Below are 21,521 nucleotides of genomic sequence, written 5' to 3'. Positions count from 1 at the left end.
TTGCAGATAATGCTTGTGCTGGAATTTTCCATCCCTTCTCAATTTCTCCTCTCTCTTTTTCAAGGGATCAGAGAGGCAAGCAAAAACTGGAGCCACTGGGCAACGACTAAAGGAAGCTACCAAAATCAACCTTTCCCTCTCTACCCTTGGGAATGTCATTTCTGCATTAGTGGATGGAAAGAGCACTCATGTGCCTTACCGGAACTCTAAACTGACTCGACTGCTACAGGATTCCCTTGGAGGCAACTCTAAAACTATGATGGTAATGACGAGAATGTCACATTCAGTTCCATAATGCTCTAGTGAGCCGAGGCAACAGCTTGTTGTAATAGCTGCTATTGCTACTTCTCCTTTATGCTGCATTCTCCCATGCTCCTTCCCAAGGAGTTTCCACACAGCACTTTCTCCCTGCTTCCCATTTTGTCTTTACTTAGCAGGGATCTCAGTTGGACAGCTTGTACAATATGCCACACCAGCCCTTAATGGGAATTTTTTTAAGTATGTGTTTGTTTTGCTGCAAAATTGTGTGTGGGATTCAGTTAAGTTGTTGTATACATGGAACAATGTCTGCTAGTACAGCTGGACTCTCCCCCCCCCCCACTTATGTGCTCCCATATACCTTAAGTCTACTCTGGCTCAGGTTTGGGGGGCATGTGGGGGAAGGAAAGTCTTGTTGCACAAGTGAGCCTCCGTCTGCATGCATACCCCACTTAGCGCTACCTTGAATTCCACCCTCTATAAGTAATATATACAATATGGGGTGTGTATGTGAAGTTTGAGCTTTCCATGTTTGGGGTTTGGGTTAGCCTAATTCTTGAAAGCATGATAAAGCAGGCAAATACATACAGAAACATTTTTTTTTAGCCTGGTGTGTTTAGTATCATGTAGGAAGCGTTACCAATTGGTGAAGCAGACATGAACCACATTGATAAATAACTATACATTTCTATGCATTAAAGGAAAGGTGCTAGTTCAGGCAGTAGAGCATGAAACTCTCAATCTCAGGGCCATGGGTTCGAGCCCCATGTTGGCAAAAGATTCCTGCATTGCAGGGGGTTGGACTAGATTCTGTGATTCTATGGAGCCACCTCTTTATATATTAGGCTTCCTAACTGGAGTGCCCCATGTATAGGTTCAGGCCAAACCCGGGCACAGGAATTTGTGAACCAAGTAGGGGTCTCTAACAGCCAGACATTTGGCCTTCAGTTATGCTTTGGGCTGAGATCTGCAGAGCAGCCCCATGGCCAACAGGCGACAAACCTTTACCCTAAATGTGATCACTGTGCTGTGCAGTCTGTAGAATTGACTTTGTTTTTCTTCAAACTGTAGTTTTCTAGGCTCTTGCTTCCACCCTGCTTCTTGTACATAGCTTTATTCTTCTTTCTTAGTGTGCCAACATTGGTCCAGCAGACTACAATTATGACGAGACTATCAGCACTCTGCGATATGCCAACCGTGCCAAGAACATCAAGAATAAGGCTAGAATTAATGAAGATCCAAAGGATGCTTTGCTTCGCCAATTTCAAAAAGAAATTGAAGAACTTAAGAAAAAGTTGGAGGAAGGTAACCTGCCAACTCTTTCCTACCAGTTCTTTTTCAATAGAGATTACAAGCAGGTAGTAGAAATAGCACTGAGTGTCCAAATTACCTTAATAACTTTCCAAAATGGCAGAGAAATTCTGATTGTTAAAATGCTTAAAGATTTTGAACCTGCCCTCATAGGAGAGGAGTGGGGAACCTTTGGCCCTCCAGGTGTTGCTGAACTACAACTCCCATCTGCCCTAGCGAGCATGGACAATGGCCAGGGGTGATGGGAATTGTAGTTTGGCAACATGGAGGGCCAAAGGTTCCCCACACCGGCTGTGGGGTGTACAGAATGACACCCCCTTTAATTCTCACAACCTTTTGAGGTGGGTTAGTGAGAGTGAGCAACTGACCCCAAAGTCATTGTATTAGAACCTGAATATTCCCAAATCTAAGTCAAGTACTTGAACCACTACATCATACTTGCTCTGAACTTCAAATTAGTGCTTAATTCCTTTCAGTAAAATATTACATCTGCCCACTAGGTGGTACCTGGAGCTAAGAGTAGATTGCCGGTCACTTGTTTTTCTTTGTTTAGGCTTGCCTGCAACTAGTGTTTTACTTATTTAACAAAATTTATATGCTGCTTGATTGTAAATAGAACCTATAAGTGATTTACACACAAAAAAACATTAAAATTGTTAATAAAAAGTGTTTAAAAAGTATTTTTTATAATTAAAATTGACAGTTAAGCTAAAAGCAGATAAAAACACATGTCAGCTATCACATGTCTGGATACATTTGCCTAAACAAAAATACTTTACCAGGCACTAAAAATAATAATACAGAGGCTCCCAAACTGGTCTACAGACAACCAGTAGTCTATGAGTTTCATTCAAGTGGTCTAGTGAGCAGTAGCTGAAAATGTAGCACACTAAACATACTGATTTCTAATTATATTTTTATTGCTTCTTTTATATTGTATTTTATATTTTATTAGTTCTAGGAAATTCTAATTGTAATACAATAAGAAACAATGTAATAAATAAAAAGCAATAGAAATCACACAGCATCTAGCACAGCTCAGTACAATTGCTACAATAGGCAGAAAAATCATTAAGTGGCTTGCCCAGATTCTTTGATATTTTCACGTGGTCCACCCGGAGGAAAAGTCTGGAAACTACTGGAGGCACAGCAAAGGCACCTGCCTGATGTCAAAGGATACAGCAAAATCAATTTGATAAAGACCAGGCCCACATCCAGCTGCTAATGGTAGTCTGTTTGGCAAAGTTTGCCAGGCTCCCTTGCAGTCTGATTTTCTAGGAAGGGTGGGAAAGGAAAATGGACAGAACTAGGGTGAGTTTTAAATTAAGATAGTGAAGTGTATGAGTGCCTCGCTGATGTAACAATAAGCTGTAGCTGAGCACTGACTGAAGAGTGTCTTTTTCCTGGATAAGCCACTAAAAAAAACAATAATACTATAGGGGAAGAGATCTCTGGTTCTGAGACGAGTGGCTCTGAAGATGATGATGAAGACGATGATGGGGAGATTGGAGAAGATGGAGAAAAGCGAAAGAAGCGAAGAGGTAAGGTGCTGAAAAAATAGCCGCAGTTCGCCTTATAATTATCTGTATTTTGCTGTAATTATCATGGCTCTTTTAGAAGTGTTGGAATTGCTTACTTAAAAGATAAATGCTGTTTCCGCTTGCATAACATGGCTCTTAAGTGACAGTATGTTCATAGTTCAGGAATTCACAGGTATTTGAGTTCTTGGTTGATTTTTTTCTCAGCGATTGTAACAGGGAGGGTGCATGGGTAGTCAGATAATCTGGGTTGTATGAAATGCTATACACTGTCAAGGGTTGTGCATATCAAGGTGGTCACTGTCTTGTCTCAATACTTTGGTGTACTTAGTACAGGCTTTTTTATTTTAGGATATACACTTGACTCTTGAAAATACTACTGGAAAGCAAGCTCCATTGAACCAACATGTTAGTGCCTGGATTTTGATTGTGTAGCTGGAGAGATCTAGCTGTGAACATATTTGATGTTCAGCCACAGTTGCCAAGGAGTTTGCTATATGGGCCTCTCTGTGTTTATGGCATGCTCATTCCTAAGAAAAAACCTTGCCACATCTGCAGATCTGTTGCATCCTCCTGTTATCTTCCTTTTGGGAATGAGGGAGCAGTGGTGACGGGTCTTTTAATCATTTCTTTCTAAAGACAGTTGCCTTATACTGAGAGACCCATTGGGCCATCTAGCTCAGCATTGTGTGCACTGACTTGCAGCAGCTCTCCAGGGTGTGACTGAGGTCTATCCCAGGCCTCCTTGAACATGCTAGGGATTGAACGAGGGACCACTGGCATGCAAAGAAGATGGTCTGCCAGATTCTGTTTTCTCTGTAAATAGAAATCCATATATTTTATCCACCAAGAGAAACAACATAATCATAAACCTGAAATAATTTCATCCATTCAAACCACATGCAAAATCATGATTTTAACACTGACCCCCCACATCACATTTTTAAATTAGCGTGAAAAGAAAATTGAAGTTCAATCCCAAGTTATCAGCATAACTTGATGCATTCTGTAAACTAATTTCAGGCTTACATGCAAGCAGATTAGGCTAAAGTGATGCTCCTATCTATACTTTTAACCTTTGGCCAAAGAAGTAAATAATTAAATTGATTTAAACATGAATCAACTGAATACTCTGAAGTTTTTGCAAACTTTTTTTTCTTCTACTTCTTAAATAAGCCTCTTGTAGCACCAAGGATATTGACCAGATCCTCACCCTCATGTGTTTCCTCACTGTGACACCCCATGCTGGGAGGTCTTGCACTTATTTGAACATATTTAAAACATATGCAGCTGCATATTGGACCTGCCAGAGAACAGGGCAAGGAGATTTATGGCTAACTGAATGCAGAATCTCTTGGCTGGAATGTTGTCATCTTCATCAGTGTTGGGGAACCTATGGTCCACTGGCCTAGTAGGGCAAGACAGTGGTCCTAATTAAGACTTTAAAACTGTTTTCCCCAAGCCACATTCACCTGCCCAACACTTGACATCAAGTGTGACATCAGGTGTAGGACAACTAGAGACATGCTTGGATTTGGGTGCGCTAGGCAGTTTCCCATTAGTAGTTTTCCAGTGCAGCCAACGGGGCTGTGCTTAATGCCCATCAGCTGATGGGTTTCTTCACCTTTGAAGGAGATGATCTCAGTGCCAGCTGGGAGGGCCCTGCCAGCATTGAGCCATGGAGGGTGGGGAAAGTAAATATCCACTTCACTTCCCAGCACCCAATCTATATGTATGAGCCTAAATTTTCTTTATCTCTACCATGCATGGCGGAGGGAGAGAATGCCTGAACAGGCCTTGTGTTATGTCTGTTTAAATCATGAGTAGCTCAATGGGTCTAAACCCTTCCTGCATTAAAAAAATAAATAGGTGTCTGCTCTGTTGACATTCCTTCAGTGGGTTTCTGTTTTCTGCTTAGATTGGTGTGTGTTTTTGTGCAACTAGTTTATGGGTCTGAAAAGCTAGTATTGCTAGATGGTCTGTCTGATCTGTGCTCTCATTCTGAAACAGTGGGTATTTAATAAAAATCCTGACAATTTCCTTGATCACAGTGAAGAGGAGCAGGCGTATTTATGGTCATGCTGCCTCCAGATTTGTTCCGGCTTCAGAGCAGTGTGCAGGCTTGTTGCAAGATCTCTGATCCTATTCAGTTCTGAGCGGAAGAGTCACTCTCATTTAGTAATAACAACTGCTGGCTTTATTCTTATCCAAGCTGGTTTCTTATTGTTGGGCAGCTAAGATGAAACTAAGATGTTTCTGAGGGTGAAGCTACCTGCCTATGGCATCATAATAGTAATTTTGAAGCTAGTTTTTCAAAAACTGCTTCATTGCCCATCCGTCACCCTGCTCCACTCAACTGCCAGAGTTTTGTGGGAACAAAAAGGTTCTAAAGTAAGTGCTGGTGCTGTTTGAACCCAATTAAGCACACAGCTTACCAGTTATCCCTGTACACGTGAAAACATGCACAGCTATTTATTAGTTTTGTGACAGGAATTGGCATGGATGTGAGGCTCAAAATAATGGTCCGAAGAAGGAAATTATTTAGCCTGTTGGATGGGGTATGGTGCCTATTGCATTCTTTCACATTCTCATGGGATGTAATTCAGAAGTGCAGTCCCCCTCCACATGCTCAATTCTTGACTTGAGGTTAAATGTAAATCTTGGCTCCATCCCTTTGAGCCATAGACCACAGGGTGACACCAGCAGATGTCTTCGTTCCAATGTTAAAGCTCTGTGTCCTTTTCCTTCTTCCAGATTGCTTCCTTGTTCAGTTTCCCATTTATCCATTGCTAGTCACAGTTAATAAGTGACCCAACACCGAAACTGTTTTATTGAAAATACCACATTGACTGCTAGGAGGAGTGATAGAGGCACACATTCCCTGAGACCAAGGCAACTGTCAATTGCCTCAGTTGATTATTATTTTTTATTTAAGCCACTAAGATGACTTGGTCAATCAGTCATGTGTAACACTGCAGCTGTACATAGGAAGACGATGAAAATGGGATTGTGCAACATTAAACCAGTCTCTCTGAGCTTCTTGTCCTTTAGAGCTAATGCTTAGCATGTGTTTCTTTCATCCTGTTTCTTCTTTCTTGGGTTTTCCATGGGGCCTGCTTCTCTGTTTTCCAGGCAGTAGCAGCAGCAGTAGTTCAGACTCTACATGCTCTGTCATAGAGAAACCTGTGGATAAATCCTTCACTAGTGAGTGGGAGCTCTTTGGTCATCCAGTGAAGTTTTGGCCTTTCCATAACCTTTGCACTCTTTGTTTTGATGCTGCATTTTGCTCCCTGTCCACAACATTGGTTTTGTTCAGAGTGAAATGTGGATTCTTCCCCACCCACCTACCCAAGTTAAAGCATGTTTTTTTATTCCCCTTTGCTGCTTCAAACTTCTTGTGGAGGGGGTGGGGGTGGGGAGAGACCTGTTTGAGATTAATCTTTGGCCAAATAGCCGAGGACCGCAAGAATGCATGTTAGTACTGGTCATATAAGGTGGCAGGAAACGAGTGGATTTTTTGGCATTGGGTGATGTTCTCTAAAATCATAGCTTTATACTGATATACAGTCGTATATATTTCAGTAGGATGTTAACAAGCTTTCTCTAGATATATATATATTGGAAAAGTTGCTAAGCAAGTGTGCATAGTTCTGTAATCTTCCAGAAAACTGGCTGAAGCTCTTTATCGCTAAACAAGGAAAAACTTCACACTCCTTTCCTGGGCCAAAAAGCTCTGCTTGCGCAGAGGCCACTTCCCATCAGCCTCTACAATATGTGTTGGCATTTCTCCTTCTGCACATCAGAAGGAGTGACTGGGAAATCCCTGCACCTGTAGGACTTACTGTGTATCCTGGAGCTGCTAAGTTGCAGCATTTAACTGTTGTGGGTAGACATGTCAATTTTGGTGCTGATGAGGTAGAACAAGGTTCAAGGGGTTTTTATTAGGCACTTTTCATTAGTTGGAAATAAATGAGCTGCATCTTCTGTTTCTAACCACTGCTCTTAATGACAACGGGATGTTCTCATTTGAAGAACGATTTCGGTCCGCAAAATAACCTTGAGCTTGAAAGGAGCGTGTGGCATAGATTGGGCTTTCAGGTTTTAACAAAAACTATTCTTCCCATTCTGTGACTTCTTTCCCCCTTTCCTGTTCTTTGCATGTTGCATGTTTTCATTGCATTTGTTCCTTCTCCCCCAATGCTACCACTTCTCTTTGATGGCACCAGCTAAAATTTGCCACTTTACCTCTGTGGAAGCACCTGAGTTTCTAGAAACAAAACTATGCAACTCCCAGCTGAAATTAACATTGAAATCTTATGAAGTCTCCTATATGTGTGATTGGTCATGTGAGATGCAACAGCCAATTGGCAATTTGCTCAAACGCCAAGTAAGCTTAGCTGGACATTTATGGCAATTGGCTACGTCAACATGCTCTGGTTTTAACTGAGGGTGGTAGATCACCCTCTTGGATGTTTCTTAGAGCATGATCTTTGTGAGAGGCTTGCAGCTTGAACAGCAGAATTTAGCATAATATTGTTGAGAGAAACAATGTTATCCTCCAGTGTACTGAAGATTAATGATACTCTTCAGTATAATTTGGGGCAGCGATGATCACATTTAATCTTGCATTTTGGAGTTTTAATTTGCTGGTTTTTCTTTTCTTTTTGTCTATGGAAACCTATTTTGATGAATGCTTTTACTTAAGATCTTGTTTCTTTTTTTCTTTTTGTAAAACAAATCAAGCCAATAATGTGTTTCTTTTTTCCCTCCCCACCCACTTCCTTTGTGCGTGTGCTGCCTCTCTGCGATTTGTTTGCCTCTTCCTCTTAAAATGCAAGATCAATCAGGTTGGTGTGTTTGATTTGCACTCCATCTAATACAGTTGAAACTGCTTAATGTTTTGTTAAGAATGCCTAGCTTTTTCTCTCAGACCTCCATTCAAGATGCCCCCAAAATATCTTAGACAGTGTTAATGGATCCAATGCAGTTCTACGCTGACCTGTCACCACTTGAGCAAAGCTTTTCTGTGTGTGACATTATCCAAATGTAGCTGTGGGAAAGAGCAAGGATGGTCTAAGGGGTTTCCCCTTACAGCAGCAATAAAACTGTTGCTCCTTTTCAAGATATAATCAGTCTAGATGTATCCAGATAGCCTAAGATGTGGGGGCAAGAGAGGGGAGAGCAAAATGGGGCAAACAAAGTAATGATTCTTTCCCCCCACCCTTCTTTTTCTTTCCTCGAATCGCAGTGCAAAGAGTTTTCTTTTGGTTTTGCAAACCTGCTTTTAGCTTTTGTACCCCTTCTGTCATGTTAATTTTGTTCCTTCATACATATATCTTTTATTTTTCTGTTATTCTCACTATATACATTCTAATTATTAGTTTTAAAGTGCTGGCCTCTTTAGGTACATGTGGCTGTTGTGTGTCTTTTAAAGTAACTTCCAAATTGATTGAGTTACAGAAAACATTCTGCAGTTAATTTGATATACAACTGTCCTTTTCTAAATCAGCAGTTTATTCCCTATGTTACAATTCTTCATTCCAGTCACTGATTCTCAGCAGATGATTGTTATGATAATTATTTGGGTTTTTTAAAAATCACTCACGCCTCTAAATAAATTAGAATTATGCTATATGGCTGGAGGACATTTTTGAGGGCAAATGCTCCAGGGGTGACTATATTAGCAAATATTTCGATAAAACTTTCAGCTCCTAGTAAATAATAAAAAAACAATCACTAAGATGGAGCAGGGCTATCACCAGTGTTCTTCCTTTCTCTTACAGTTGTGCATTCCTGTAGCTTCTGAGTTAATAGTAGCAGCCGTAGGCTCTTTAATTTTTGTTATAACAACTAATCTAATTTTTTTAATGGTAATTCACATATTGGGACTATGTATGTATGTATGTATATGCTTGATTTATTTAAACCTGCACTTGGCTCTCCTGAAAGGAAAGAAGAAAGTTTCTCCTGACAAGATGATAGAGATGCAAGCGAAGATTGATGAAGAAAGGAAGGCTCTTGAAACAAAGCTTGATATGGAAGAGGAAGAAAGAAACAAGGCCCGGGCAGAGCTGGAGAAGCGGGAGAAAGACCTGCTTAAAGCACAGTGAGCAATGCTGAAATTGGAATAGAATCATGTTTGCCGTTTGTATAGAATTACATGGTTGTAATCCTGTGAAGCAAATCGGTATGATAGTCGGGCTCAGGCTGAGAGAAAGTGGCCTGCCTAAGGCTCCATCGTGATCTTATGGCAGGAGTGACATTCAAATCCAGGACTTCCTCTTCATAGCTCAGTCTCTTAGGTGGCACAGCTCATTGGTGATAAGGGCATGTTGAGATTTGGTTTGAGATGTGGTCAAGTGCATTTGGGATCTTGGCAAGGTCCCCAAAGTGGGAGGATTTGAACTGTATATGTACACATGTGTATACACACACACACACACACTGCTTGCCTGGCAATGTATAGAAGTTAACTTATGAAGCATCTTGCTCACAGTGGCAATAGACCAGGCATGCCCAAACTCGGCCCTCCAGATGTTTTGGGACTACAACTCCCATCATCCCTAGCTAACGGGACCAGTGGTGAGGGATGATGGGAATTGTAGTCCCAAAACATCTGGAGGGCCGAGTTTGGCCATACCTGCAATAGACCCTGCCTTGCAACAGCTCATTGACACTTTTGGCATGCGTACTTTATCATGCACTCTGAAAACACCCCTTCTTTGGGAGACTTGCCTACTCCAAAGACCCCAAATGTAACTGGAATGCTCATGCATACACCCCACACATACAGTTGCATTTTTCATATTCCCCTTTTGTGATTGTTCACAGGCTAAAGAAAGCTTTCTCTCTTCCTCTCCATCCCACCCTCTACAGACTTTCAGGCCACGCATTCCAAACATGCATTCCTTGCCTACATGCAGTTCTCCAATATGTACAACTTCCCCCGCACCACACATATACTGTGGGGCTGTTCAGATGTTAGTTTGTACCAAGGAGAGTTGACAGGGTTTAATAAAGCCTCTGTTGTCTAATGCTCTCCCCTGCCCCCACAGTTTGCACAGTTCTATAGAAGATGCTAAATAAATAAAGAGAACTGGGAGTGGGGACAAGATCTAGAACCTTCTGTCTTGCCCTCTTTGCAAACATCTTGAGAGCACAGCAGGACAGTAAACTAACAGAGATTTTTGAGAGAACAGACTAAGACTGTCTCCTTCTAGCAGCCCCTAGTGGATTGAAAAGTAGGCCCTGTTCAGCCCAGCTAAATTTAAGCAAGCACTAGGGAACAGGCTTAAGTCTTCCTACAGCGGTTGCTTGTTTTCTTACATTTATTTATTAGATTTAAAGGAAACTGACTGGGATTTCAGGTATGCAGTGTGTGGGCTCCGCAACTGAAGTTGGGAGATCTATATGTAGCTTTAGTATTGTTACAATTCCCCCTCCCTTCCTGTTTTTATCCAGGCAAGAACATCAGTCTCTGCTGGAGAAGTTGTCAGCCTTGGAAAAGAAAGTGATCGTGGGTGGTGTGGACTTACTGGCAAAAGCAGAGGAGCAGGAGAAGCTTCTAGAAGAATCCAACATGGAGCTGGAAGAGCGTAGGAAAAGAGCAGAGCAGCTCCGAAGGGAGCTTGAGGAGAAAGAGGTTGGATTTTGCTGCCCTGTTTGATTGCTGTGTTTTGAAAAGGCATTCACAGTACTTTTCTTTACCTGCATGTTGTGCATGTGCAGGCAAGACGAAGGCACATTTGAAATGAGAGGCTGTAGATGGTATCTACGTTTGTAGAACATGGTGATCCCGGAAAGATTAGATATCTTCCGCTTTAGTGTGCTATCACACTTGCTCAAGATATGTGTTTCTGTCTGGTGTCTGAAAGATTCCTGTCCATGTTGAGGGAATAAGCTTGTCCAGATTACAAATGATTAGAGAGAATTTGGCTCTAGGCCAGGGGAAGCTGTTCCCTCTACACGCCTTGGCTGTAGAACTGGGCCCAGAAACTAAAATGTGCAGGAGCTCAGCATGCATCACTGCAAGAACTTCCGTATAGGTAGCAGATGCACTTGAGTGGGAGCCACAGAAATGGCATCAGAACTTTACAAAGGGGGGAAAAATAGTGGGTTAACTTCCATAAAGGCTATCCCAGTGAAGGAAAGGATAGAGAGGAATGGGAGTAAGAGAACAGCAAGCTGAAAGAAGGCTGCACAGGGCGTGAGGAGGTAGAAGCTGGAAACCTGGCAATAAAGAAAGAGTGACACCTTTTTCTCTCCTTGGCTGCTTAAACATCCGATGGTCTTTTAAATGGGTTTGTGGAAGGTGGTTATTTGTTTGTTTTTGTTATGCATTTTGTGTTCTCATTTTGTATTTTTATGCTATAAACTGCTCTATGATGAAGAGCAGTATACAAATTGAATAAATAATAATAACAACAACTTGCCAGTAGAGACTTTTGAACCAAAGTGATGGTGTGGGGACAAAATGGAGGTGAGATGGGGCTGTGAGGCAGCCGTTTACATAGGATCCCTACATACACTTGTTATGTGAATCATCCCCAAAAGCCAGGACTGAATAGCACCCTCCCAGCAGCACATCAGTTTGGACAATTCTGGCTAACTTGTGGCATTTTTCATAATTTGCAAACAGCAAGAGCGTTTGGACATTGAGGAAAAGTACACCAGCCTTCAGGAGGAAGCACAAGGGAAGACCAAGAAGCTGAAAAAAGTCTGGACAATGCTAATGGCAGCCAAGTCAGAGGTCAGTGTCATAAAGTCTTCGCGCTTGTTCCCGTATAAAAGGAACGGAACAACCCTGTTCCTGAGCCATGCTGAAGGCAGATATGAACATGCAAATGGCCCTTGACCCTTGTACAAAGAAAAGGGGATGTTGGGAGTAAGAAAGAACCACAGAAGGAAATAGCATGGAGTGTATGAGAGTCATATGGCTGTTCTGGAGTATTTGGTTATTTACGTTAAGTGAACACATATCCTGTTAGTATATGCTAACAATGCACACATACAGGGTCATCAGTGTGCAGTGTGCCTTACATGATAACGTAAGCATTAAAAAAAATCTTGGAAAGAGCTCACTTACTTTTCCTTGCCAGGTGAGATAAGGTTGGTGGCAACTGGGGAGAGCGCCTTCTCAGTGGTTATGTCTCATCTGTGAAATGCTTTTCCCTCACTGGTACAAGAGTTACCACCCATCTTTTTGTTTTAGAAGTCAAGTAAAACTTTTTTCTTCTCTCAGGTTTTTGATGGCTTCATTGACTTATTTAATGTTTTGTTAGCTTTTAATTGTTTTTAGAAGTCTTATGCTATTACATTGATTTTATTTCAGTTTATTCTTCTTCTGCTTAAGTTTTATTATCCTCTGAGTGCCCCTTTAGTGAAAGTTCGCAGCACAACAAAATGCTCTGCCATTTGTAAGCCGCAATAATCAATAGCTTATAAAAATGGCACCTGTTGAGCTAATAACTTGAAACTTGGCATACATGATCAGCCTGATGAGGTCTGTGAATGAGCTGAATTTCAAATTGATTCAATAAAAATTTCCAGAGGAAAACCAGCTTAAGCTAGCTGAAGATGAACATTTTTTATTGCTATATTTATTATACCAGTATATCATTTTTTATTTTATTTTTTACAATTTTGATTAAAACTACTGGTGGACTTTATTCAGACTTGTCAAAGAAGATGCACTTTCATTGGTTTGGTGAAGTTCTGAGAAGCAGTTCAAAAGTAATCTTTTTTTTTTTTTTTAAGCCTAAGGCAGTAACTACATTTTGAAATGAAAATTTACCAGGGCTTCAGTGTTTGCTAAGGGAGCCACCTGGTGGATAATGTAAGCAATGCCCATTTCTCTAGCTATGAGATATACAGCGGTACCTCCGGTTGCGGACGGGATCCATTCCGGAGCTCCAGTTGGATCCTGAGGTTTCCACAACCGGAGGGACCGCTTCTGCGTGTGTGGCGAAACATTTCCAGATTTGTCAGTTTCACAACCCGAAGTTTACATTACCCGAGGGTAACGTAAGCCAAGGTGCTACTGTAACAGAATGGTGCAATGGTTAGGTAAGGGATTGTCAATCTTTTTAGGCTACTAGACACATTTTGAAAATGAGAAACTGTTGTGGGAGGTCACAACGCACAACCATGTGTGTATGTCCCCCCATGCCCCACTCAACACTGTAGCACCCTCCTACACACACTGACACAAATGTGCATACACCTCTAAGGATGGCAAAGGGTGCTAGAAGAGGGTCCCTCTGCATAGTTCCTTCTCAAAATTTCTCTAGCAATACAGTAAGCTTGGATGCTTTATAAGACCATATGAGATCCAGACAACATGGGACATCTTCGCAATCTGGCATTGGGCCTGAAAGACCAAGGAAGTGAGCACTATTTCTGTTGATTTTGAAGAACATTACTGTCTACAGAGCACATCTGTTAAGGCATCAGCATAAGCTTCCACGCTTGGGTCAATATGAAAGAGCCTTAATGCTGGTGCTAAACTGGCATGCTTTTTGTTAATCAAGTCATGCCTGTTGGCTTCATCATTGTTTTCCTTATTCTTCTGTGAACTGATTTGAATGTCCTTTTAATTGAAAGTGACCAAGAAATAAATAAAAAGTAGGTTTCCTTAACTTCCTTAACCGGTAATTTTCATTTGCTGGAATTAAAAAGGTAAAGGTAAAGGTACCCCTGCCCGTATGGGCCAGTCTTGACAGACTCTAGGGTTGTGCGCCCATCTCACTTAAGAGGCCAAGGGCCAGCGTTGTCCGGAGACACTTCCGGGTCACGTGGCCAGCGTGACAAAGCTGCATCTGGCGAGCCAGCGCAGCACACGGAAATGCTGTTTACCTTCCCGCCAGTAAGCGGTCCCTATTTATCTACTTGCACCCGGGGGTGCTTTCGAACTGCTAGGTTGGTAGGCGCTGGGACCGAACGACGGGAGCGCACCCCACCGCAGGGATTCGAACCGCCGACCTTTCGATCAGCAAGCCCTAGGCGCTGAGGCTTTTACCCACAGCGCCACCTACTTTCCACCAAATGGTTAGAATGGAAACAAAGAATAATGGAGAAGATGAAAACAAATTAATGCTGGGTTGGGGCCTGTTCGTTTTTAAAACCACCAGATGGAAGGGGCTTTGTCAGGTACAAGTTCATTCTCTTAGGATGAACTGAGCATGAAAACACTCTTCAAGTATGATGCCAGGTTTGGCATGGGATGATCACGATTATCTTTACACCGCAAGCTTTATGTCTCTGGTTGAATATTCCATTTCTTAGTGGATGATCCTGGTTGTCGCTTCCTGATTTATAATTTATAATTGCTTTATAATTGGTATTCATAGATGGCAGATTTGCAACAAGAACATCAGAGAGAAATTGAAGGTTTATTGGAGAACATTCGACAGCTCAGCAGGGAGCTTCGTCTTCAAATGCTTATCATTGACAACTTTATACCTCAGGATTATCAGGTACAATAACTGAAGGAGCCCTGTATTTGTTTTGAGAGATTTAGCAATAATGACCCCGGAAGCGGCCTTTTTCACCCTTGGGACCAGTTGTTACGTTAACAGAAGCTGTATACTTGCACCTCCCTTAGCATAGTTTCCCAAGCTGCCCTTGTTGTGTCTGAATCTCAGACAGGGCCGGCTTACCCATAGGTGCTAGGGGTGCGGAGCACCCGGGTGCCAGGCTCTCGAGATTTGGAGTCCGGGGATTGGAGAGCCAGGCCAGTCAACAGCCACTGCCGAGCGGAGCAGAGCCCTTCAGAGCGCCGCAGGCTTTTATGTTGTGGACGCTGAGGCAGCTGGCCAGCTACGCCCTCCTGCGCACCTGGGATTGGCAGGCTGTCGAGAGGCCCGCCCAGCGCATGCACGCACGCTGCTCACATGAGGCACACAGCTTCTCTCCCAAGCCTCTGTGGGGATTGCTCTCCTCCCTTCACCCGCTGTGACATGGGAGAGAGTTGCCCCCCCAAAAAAGCTCAACAGCTTGGGGGTGCTGGGCAGTTTTTGCACCCCGGCGCTGCTAAAGATGGCCCTGCACTCAGAGGTCTTGCACCTGTGTTACTTTCCCCCCTTCTCTTCTGATTTTTCTTTCAAGGAAATGATTGAAAACTACGTTCACTGGAATGAAGATATTGGAGAGTGGCAGCTGGTACGTAAGCATAGCTGCAATGCATGGGAACCCAGTGGTGGCAGCACATACCTAGCCATCTGTCACTGCACCTGTGGGTGTGGCTTACTGGGAAGTGGAAGGTCAGCAAGGTCCGTACAGGGCTAAACCACAGGCACAGCTACTCAGGGTTTCCATCAATGCATTGGACTGCACCAACTTCATCCCTCTCCAGTAAGCCACAGCAGCACTGGTGATGGGAGGTCAGGTAAGCTCCATTGCCCTGCCAGCTGCTACTGGGGCAACAATAGGACAACCTGAAGGACCTTGATTTTTTATGTTATACCCCCTTTATTATCAGGACTTCCCATATTGTTTTGCTAGACACAAAAGCAGTAACCTACCTGAGTCGATTTTTCATTATCCAGTTTAGAATACGTGGTCCGCTCTTTCCATTAGATGGAATATCTATGTCTTATATCCGCTTGTGGAATGCTTTCGCCAGGGAAGCTCACCTGGCGCCTTCGTTACATATCTTTAGGCACCAGGCAAAAACTCTTCTCTTCTCCCAGGCCTTTCCAATCTATGGCCTATTTAAACAAATTATCTGTGTGGGGTGGGTGTTTTTATATTGTAAACGGCCCTATGAACCTCAGATGAAGGCTGGTATAAAAATGTAATTAATAAATAAAATGAATAAGCACCCTAGCCCTGTCAACACTGACTTCACTGATTTTGGTGCATGGCCAGGATTGCACCCTTAAAATGCTTCTGGGCATATTGAGGACAAAACCTGCCTCTTTTCAAATTGCCGAGATTGCCCTCCTTGCGACAAAGGAAGCAAAAGACCTCCCAGCAGTGTGGTTACTTGGTGCAATATCTATTTTCCTTCCTTGTCTTCTTTTTTCTTTTAAGAAATGTGTGGCATATACCGGAAATAATATGAGAAAACAGACTCCCGTGCCAGATAAAAAGGAAAAAGATGTAAGTGATCCTTTGCAAATGTAGGCTGCTGCAGTCCACACTTTTCCAGCTTTCTACACTTGCATTTTTTGTATAATTTCCTTCAACTTTGATGCTATACTTTGGTATGAACCACAAATGTCCACTCACAGTGTCTGTTTTACCCTCCTCAGCCCTTTGAGGTGGACCTTTCCCATGTATATCTAGCTTATACAGAAGAAAGCCTGAGACAGTCTTTGTTGAAACTAGAGAGACCAAGGACTTCCAAAGGCCGATCAAGACCCAAAACTGGCAGAAGGTAAGGACTGCCGTAGGATATTGTGTTTTGCACCATCTTGAAACTTTGTCATCACCCCCTTTCTGTTCAATGCCAAATAAAAACTCAATGAATGCCCATGTTGCATGTCTGAAGCTGTCCTAAAATTGCAAATTTGGGGGTGTCCTTGCTGTGTGCATACCAGGGCCAAAGGATTCTGTCTGTGTTTGTTGTCAACATTCACTCTGCTTGGGGAACCAGTGAAAGATTATAGAAGTGAAATAAATAAAAGTAGCTCTCAAATGGAATGTGGTTGCAATTAGGAGCATTGAAGCCACTGGCCACCCACAAGTTTAGAAGTGGGCAAGCATCTTTTCTCTCCCAAGAGGATATATTTTTAGCCCAGGGCCATACTGAACTTAAAGCTATATTTAGGGACATTGCTTCCCTAAAAGTATATTAGATCAATCTATGGCAAATTATACTCCCTGCCCCCCGCCCACAAACTCTTTCCTCTCCTTGCCCTTGAATCCATGGTTGCTATTGATTACCACAAAATTTAGACATGTTTAACATGTTTTAAACATTTTTTAAAACATGCCAGTGTAAGCACCTTTTAAATGTTTCGTTGTGACCATGCGCATACCTTAAATGAGGGCATCTTAGCTTCCTCCTGAAATCAGCCTGGTTTCTTGATTTTGTTGTCTGTTATGTGCACTTTGATTTGGCAGCATTAATTTCTCTCTTCATATAACTTTCTTTCTCCTCTCCCAACAGAAAACGTTCTGCCAAATCAGGCGCTGTGATCGAGTCGTTGCTCCAGTAGGCTCTGACAGTGGTGGGACTGCAATAAAGATTAGCGTGTGGCTTAATACTTGGCCCAAATATGCAGATTCTCGTTTCTGGAGATCGCAGAAGAGTTTTGATGTTTGGTTGACACAGAAGTAGCTATAAAGGGCTACACTTGTGTCTTGGAGACAACAAGAAATACATTTGTTTCCCTTGATTTGCTTTTATGTCATCTGTTACATGTATATTAAGTTCAATCTAAACTAGATTGTGACTGTAAATTTGTCAATGTTACTAATCCTGCTTCGGGCAGTATGCCAGTGAAGCTGTTGAGGATATGTGGTGTGTTTAAAATGAACTGAATTGACTGGAAAAGGTTTTGTGTGTGACTGAATTATAACCAGGATTCCACATCCTGATAGACCTGTTTTGCTTCCACTTGCCTCTTGTGTTGTTCTGCCTTTGCGCCACTGCAGACTTATTCTGGAAGCTGCAAGTTCTTGGGATGCTCTGAATCCCCTTCTGTCTTAAGTATCTCCTACCACATATGTGCAAATAACTTATTAATTTCTTCAGCGTGTACTTCATGTGCATAGACTTTTCTCCGTATTGTTATACAAAGATGGACTGTTGTAGACCTTAGGTGGTGATGGGACGTGTATTGGTTCAGAGAATAAAGACTGAGAAATCCTTTAGACTGAAGTTGCAGCATGCATTCTACATCAAGTGCCCACCACCTGATTATTTCCCCCAGCACTTGCATCAGTTACTAACACTACTCGTTCTCCCTACCTGACGCCATTTGTAGTCTGAGTGGACATTGTCATCTCTCACTCTTTTTACTGTTGAATCTTTCATCCCGCTTAAATTAGGTTGTGATGACTTTCAGTGAGAACAGTTGCTGTTGGATAGCTGTGGCAGTCTGAACTGAAAAATGAAATCCTGTGACATTATTATAGAAGGGGCTCTCATAAATAGTCTTAAATGTAGTACTGTGAACAAAACATACTAGGTTTTTCTTGCATTCGTGAACCTAAATCATCTGGCCAAACTGGTTTTTGGATAAAGCAGCTGAGTCTGGTAACGTTTTAGAAAGCCACCTTGGGCTTCATCCCTTCAGTGTTTCAGTGGAGGAACAATAAATGTTGTGGAGAATGTCATGAACTGCTCCATTGCCAATTACCAAGTGATGATTTACAGGGTGTTTACGCAATGGTAGTGTCAGCAGGTTGGTGCATTCTTACCCTCTCTTTAGTTGTACAGTGGTACCTCGTTTAGGGTCCATTTTGTCCAAGGCAAACCCGGAACAGGTTACTTCTGGGTTTGCCGCACACGCAGAAGCGCTTTGTCGAGCGTCCCTTTCGTCAAGCATCCGGGGCTCCGGAACAGATCCTGGACACAAAAGGAGGTACAACTGTACTTGTTTTGAGTTTAAAAGAAAAGTTTTTCCTTGTTCATCATTCCAGATATTTAGTTGGCACCAGGTTATTTTTCCAATCTCTTATTTATGAAGTGGTGCCACTACCATACACAATATTATGTGTTAATATTGTTTCTTTTGTAACTAAGTATATTGTGTGACAACTGCTGGAGATATCTGTTACTGTATGTATTTTGTATCTTTAAATTAAACATGACACTAACTGTGTGACTTGTATTCTGAAAAATGTGTTGGTTGTTGTGAAATACTCTGATGCTCAAAATAATAATAATTTGTCATAACAGGATTTGCGATTGGACACTCTTGAGTCTTACTGATTGTGCTAAATTGCTATAGGCTGTATTGCTCACATACACATGAAAACTACTGACAATTTCAGCTAAATGTCAGCTGTAGGAAAAATTTAGTATGAATATGGAATGCAAACTTGGATTAAAAAAAATGGAAATGGGGAAAGACGAGTTTTTTGTTCATAGTTTGGTTCAACCCACTTATATAGGCATAAGGATTGGAGCTGATTTGATTCTTTTCGTACATAATGTATTCCTAACTCTCTGCTGGATTAGGAATAGATCAGTGGTTTCATTTCTAATCCATACATTGTTGTAATGGTCATTGCCAAAGGAAGGAATCTCCACCCAAATGCTCACCTGTCTGATAGCCCACAGGTGAGTGACTCCACAATTGTGGTGTTATCAGAAGACGCACATTGGGCATGCAAATTGTGTCTGAAATACAGTGTGATTGCATCATCTAATGAAGAAATGTGATAGTTACAATCAACCAATTGGAACGCCAATGCATACATTGACCTTTGATTACTACTGAAACATTTGTCTTTCTCTTGACTAGGCTTTAGTTTTGGAGATTTAAAATTCCTGCTTGTCAAGAGGTAGGCAAATTTCAAATGTTGTCCCAAAAGTAAGTTTTAGGAGGATCCTAGCAGACTTGACTCTTCAGTTTTTAAAATAACATTTTTTCGTAGTTGTGGGCACTGTTTTTATATAGCTTGGGCCAGTTCTTTAGTCTTAAAATGCTAACAAATCTAAAATAGCACACAGGTTTTGTTTTGTTTTTCTCAAAAGTGGCATTCCAGGTTAGACACAGCCTTAGGACCGTTTTGAACAAAGGAGCAAGAGACTCTTAACAGGAACTTCAGTGAAAGTTCACAGCACCACAGTTCAGTGCTTCATAGTCCTTTGTTGACTCACGCAATGCAAGTCCAACCTTGCTTGTGCACACACAGATGCCTCTCCAGCAGAGCAATCGTCGTAATTTAGGAAAATTGGCCCAAAGCCTTTAATTTTTTCCTTAGCTTCAGTTTCAGCATCTGAAATGGTGTCTGCATGGGTTTTGTGGAGTCGTTTTCTTTAATGACTTAACCAGTTCCTGGACTACAAGAACAGAAGGAGATGTCTCGCTCCATGCCTTTGGAATTAGTTACCCTGTGTTCTTTACCATTCTAGCAACTGCTTATTAGTCCATGCCATCAAGTCTGTATATAAGGGCGTAAATACCAGATGTAAAATTAGTCCCTATTTATTGTTTTGCTAACTTTTTTGAGAGTTAAAATTTCTGGTTGCATTGTGTACAAAGTGTGTTCCTTATGTTGTATATAGTGACACAATGTCTTGACATTGAGCATGTTGATGCCTAGAAATAAAAGAATTGGATTCCCGACATATTTTTGCAGTCTCTCTCTCTGCCCATTCACACATCACAGTGAGCCATAGCTAATATCTTACAATGAATGAGCAGAATGCTATCATTTCCCTCCTCCCCTAGCAAGAGTGGAAGCAACAAGTTTTGGTTTAGCATTATATCCAGATTGGGTATTGTGGTCTGGAAGCCAAAAACAAACCTTTGATTCAGAGAATGATGATGATGATGTATTATTTATATGCCACCAATCTGACTGGGTTGTGATTTTGTTGAAGTTTTAAATTCATCAGTTTTGTGGGGAAATGCTTCAGTAGATAAACACATATAGGACAGTAGGATCTCAAAGGCACAGGGAAAGGTTATATACATGTTGTCCGAATCCCTGATTATTATCTTCCAAAGCAACTATTCTATTCTCAACTTAAGAATGGAAAGTGAAATACTGGTGGACAACAAAAGAGGTTTAAAGATGCCTCGAGGCAAATCTTTACAAATGTAGTATGAGCACTGACAACTGGGAAACACTGGCCTGCAAGCGCTTCAACTGGAGAACAGCATTTACCTAAGATGTCATGGACTTTGAAGAAACATGAATCCACAGTCACAGTCACTGTTAAGACCGTTTTCATGGAAGACAATCTTACTCTATGAGTGATCGCCAGAGATAAGAGAGATATACCATATACATGGGGGAAAGTTACAAAAAGCAGGGGACCTACCCCTTAGTGAAAGGCAGCTTCTTAAGGATTGTGCTTTGCTGGGAAGGAACAAGGTGGTAGCAATCAACACATTCACAGTAACCCATTAATCACACACCTACATCAGCACAACCGGATGCCTTCATCTGTCCCAGCTGCAACAATGCGTGTCTCTCCTGTATCAGTTTCTACAGCCACAGCAGGCGCTGTGACTCCAATGATTTGATGTTACTCCCAAAGTCACACTTTTCCAGATGGATGTGATCTTCCCGGGACCTGCTGAGAAAGGGCAGGTAATGAAATTATTAATTATTATTATTATTATTATTATTAAACCAAATTACTCTATTTCTGTCTTTTCTCCTTTATTCTTATATATTGGATTACCTGACCTAATGGTATGTATTTCTGTGCCTGTTTTATAGTAAGCCACTTTGAGGGTTTGGTCAGACATAAATGATGATTTAAAAAATTTAAAGACAAACATT

General features: G+C 41.8%; 1 protein-coding gene and 1 long non-coding RNA gene across 4 annotated transcripts in view; both read left to right on the top strand.

The window, feature by feature from the left end:
- Positions 1-20,355, top strand: part of LOC310671319 — a 38,150-nt gene extending 17,795 nt beyond the window's left edge. Inside the window, exon 2 of the long non-coding RNA XR_014507955.1 lies at positions 18,641-20,355. This is a non-coding gene — a long non-coding RNA (uncharacterized lncRNA). The remainder of the gene's footprint in view (positions 1-18,640) is intronic.
- The window catches only part of KIF3A (kinesin family member 3A), a 30,559-nt gene extending 10,204 nt beyond the window's left edge, over positions 1-20,355 (top strand). The window contains exons 7-18 of one of the 3 annotated variants that reach the window (XM_083427054.1): positions 65-262; positions 1,389-1,563; positions 3,009-3,110; positions 7,946-7,954; positions 9,057-9,213; positions 10,569-10,749; positions 11,746-11,856; positions 14,456-14,581; positions 15,213-15,266; positions 16,140-16,208; positions 16,361-16,485; positions 17,221-20,355. In XM_083427054.1, the coding sequence (XP_083283180.1) occupies positions 65-262; positions 1,389-1,563; positions 3,009-3,110; positions 7,946-7,954; positions 9,057-9,213; positions 10,569-10,749; positions 11,746-11,856; positions 14,456-14,581; positions 15,213-15,266; positions 16,140-16,208; positions 16,361-16,485; positions 17,221-17,269 (1,356 nt within the window). In that variant the 3' untranslated portion in view covers positions 17,270-20,355. Of the gene's footprint in view, positions 1-64; positions 263-1,388; positions 1,564-3,008; positions 3,111-6,239; positions 6,312-7,945; positions 7,955-9,056; positions 9,214-10,568; positions 10,750-11,745; positions 11,857-14,455; positions 14,582-15,212; positions 15,267-16,139; positions 16,209-16,360; positions 16,486-17,220 lie in introns of all 3 variants that reach the window. The other 2 variants (XM_083427056.1, XM_083427055.1) reach the window with 2 other exon arrangements.
- Positions 20,356-21,521: the final 1,166 nt, after the last annotated feature.

The sequence above is a fragment of the Podarcis tiliguerta genome (assembly GCF_965153285.1).
Source record: "Podarcis tiliguerta genome assembly, chromosome: 2".
NCBI classification, from domain to species: domain Eukaryota; kingdom Metazoa; phylum Chordata; class Lepidosauria; order Squamata; family Lacertidae; genus Podarcis; species Podarcis tiliguerta.
This window is presented reverse-complemented; position numbering and strand designations above follow the sequence as displayed.